Genomic DNA, 1,714 nt, shown 5'->3' on the forward strand with positions numbered 1-1,714 from the left:
GATAGATAGATAGATAGATAGATAGATAGATAGATAGATAGATAGATAGATAGATAGATAGATAGATAGATAGATAGATAGATAGATAGATAGATAGATAGATGTTCTTACCCTACCGATGCAATTATTTGTCATTCAACCTCCATTTACGAAAAAAATGATATTTTATACTCACATAACCCACTTTAATCGGCTTCTCTACATTCAACGTTTAAAAAATAAAATTCATTTTCTTTTCAGTTTCAATTAAAATGGGACAGTTTTTGTTTTCATTGTTACTTTTTTTTGTTTTTGTTTTCGTTAGGAAAGTTTTGGATTGTATTTTATTGATTTTAAAGTATTTTTTAACAAATTTTCTTTTATTTATTATTATTATTGATTTTTCGTTTTTTTAGGTTTTGTTTGATTTTTTACAAATTAAAAAAAAAAATAATACAAAAAAAGAACTAAACATTAATAATTACTTTATTATTACAATAATTTGTTTATATTACTTAAGGGTTAAACCACATTATTTAGTTTTATTATTTATTTATTTATTTTTTTTTCATTTAACTTAAATATTTAGTTTCGTATGTTTGTTTTTGTGTTTTATTTTTAAATTTATTTTTAATTTGTAAGACAAGTTATAACTTTTGGAATACCTTTTTTTAAAGAGTTTTCTTTTTATTTGTTGTTGTTGTTGTTGTTTAAGTTTAAATTGGCGTTTGTTTGCTTTTGTTGTTTCCAGATAAGATGAAGAAATTTTTGTATTTTGCTTTTTTTTTGTTGAATTTTTGTATGGAAAATGTATTTGTTTACTTCGTATGTTTATTATTATTTTATTAGTTTTCTTTAATAATACAAAATTAATACATTTAATAAAAAAAGACAACTAGACATGGTCCATAAATCATTCTTTGCGTATAAATGTTCTCCCCCTAAAATAGAAATGAAAAGTAAGTTGGTTTTATATCTTTAAGGTTTAATAAAAAAAATACTTACGTTATAGTCTTCTTTTCCATATTTTTAGCTTCTGGTCTTGCACGATTAAGAACTTTTAAGAAGTCTGAGGTTTTTGCACGCATTCTAGAGTGTATATAAGCCTTTGAACACTATAATTTGTTAGGATAATAAATAATTTATTTAGGATATTATAAAAGATATTATAAAATGTTAATAATAAACCAACCTTAATGTGGTAATGTAAATAATCTCGGAACATATGTATTAAATTAATGGTATTATCTCTAGTTTCTTTATTAGTATGACGTGGAAAGAGCACTGCAATTAAGAAGAAAAACATATTTTTTATTAAACAATTTTTATATAATTTTGGACAAATAAATAAAAGGTTTTTTATTTAGCACGTAACTGCAAAGGTCTTCTTGAACTTATATCTTAATGATTTTTCTAGGATTCGACTCATTTAGGTTAGGTGGACAGTAGGATGTATTAGTATACATTGTTCGAGTTAATGACTTTGTCATGGAATTAATTTTTCCGTTTCACTTTATCATTCTACTCATGTTGCTTGCTATTGGAGTGTTTGAGAGTAATACTTTTTTAAACAAGATTTACCCACTTTTAACTCCAGAAAACAGAGTTCAGTTCAAGTTCAATTCTGGTTCAGTTCTAGTTCAGTTCTAGTTCAGTTCTAGTTCAGTTCTAGTTCAGTTCTAGTTCAGTTCTAGTTCAGTTCTAGTTCAGTTCTAGTTCAGTTCTAGCTCAGTTC

The 1,714-nt window shown here is 24.6% G+C and overlaps 1 protein-coding gene across 1 annotated transcript; it reads right to left on the reverse strand.

Annotated features, from left to right (window-relative positions):
- Nucleotides 1-792: 792 nt before the first annotated feature.
- Nucleotides 793-1,300, reverse strand: LOC111681075 (actin-related protein 2/3 complex subunit 2). Its single transcript, XM_046955880.1, has 3 exons — nt 1,172-1,300; nt 985-1,094; nt 793-920 (listed from the first exon to the last, which is right to left on the reverse strand). Exons 1-3 carry the CDS (start codon nt 1,283-1,285, stop codon nt 893-895), a joined length of 252 nt encoding a protein of 83 aa, XP_046811836.1. The 5' UTR covers nt 1,286-1,300; the 3' UTR covers nt 793-892.
- Between the last annotated feature and the right edge of the window lie 414 nt (nt 1,301-1,714).

The sequence above is a fragment of the Lucilia cuprina genome, unplaced genomic scaffold (assembly GCF_022045245.1).
Source record: "Lucilia cuprina isolate Lc7/37 unplaced genomic scaffold, ASM2204524v1 Scaffold_426, whole genome shotgun sequence".
In the NCBI taxonomy this organism is placed as follows: domain Eukaryota; kingdom Metazoa; phylum Arthropoda; class Insecta; order Diptera; family Calliphoridae; genus Lucilia; species Lucilia cuprina.

Excerpts from the sequence above, each read along its gene's own strand:
- LOC111681075 (XM_046955880.1), bottom strand. The coding sequence starts at position 1,285 with ATGTTTTTCTTCTTAATTGCAGTGCTCTTTCCACGTCATACTAATAAA. Across the intron at positions 1,095-1,171 it reads ATTTACATTACCACATTAAG|TGTTCAAAGGCTTATATACA; the intron begins GTTGGTTTATTA and ends AACAAATTATAG. Across the intron at positions 921-984 it reads ATGGAAAAGAAGACTATAAC|GGGGAGAACATTTATACGCA; the intron begins GTAAGTATTTTT and ends TTTCTATTTTAG.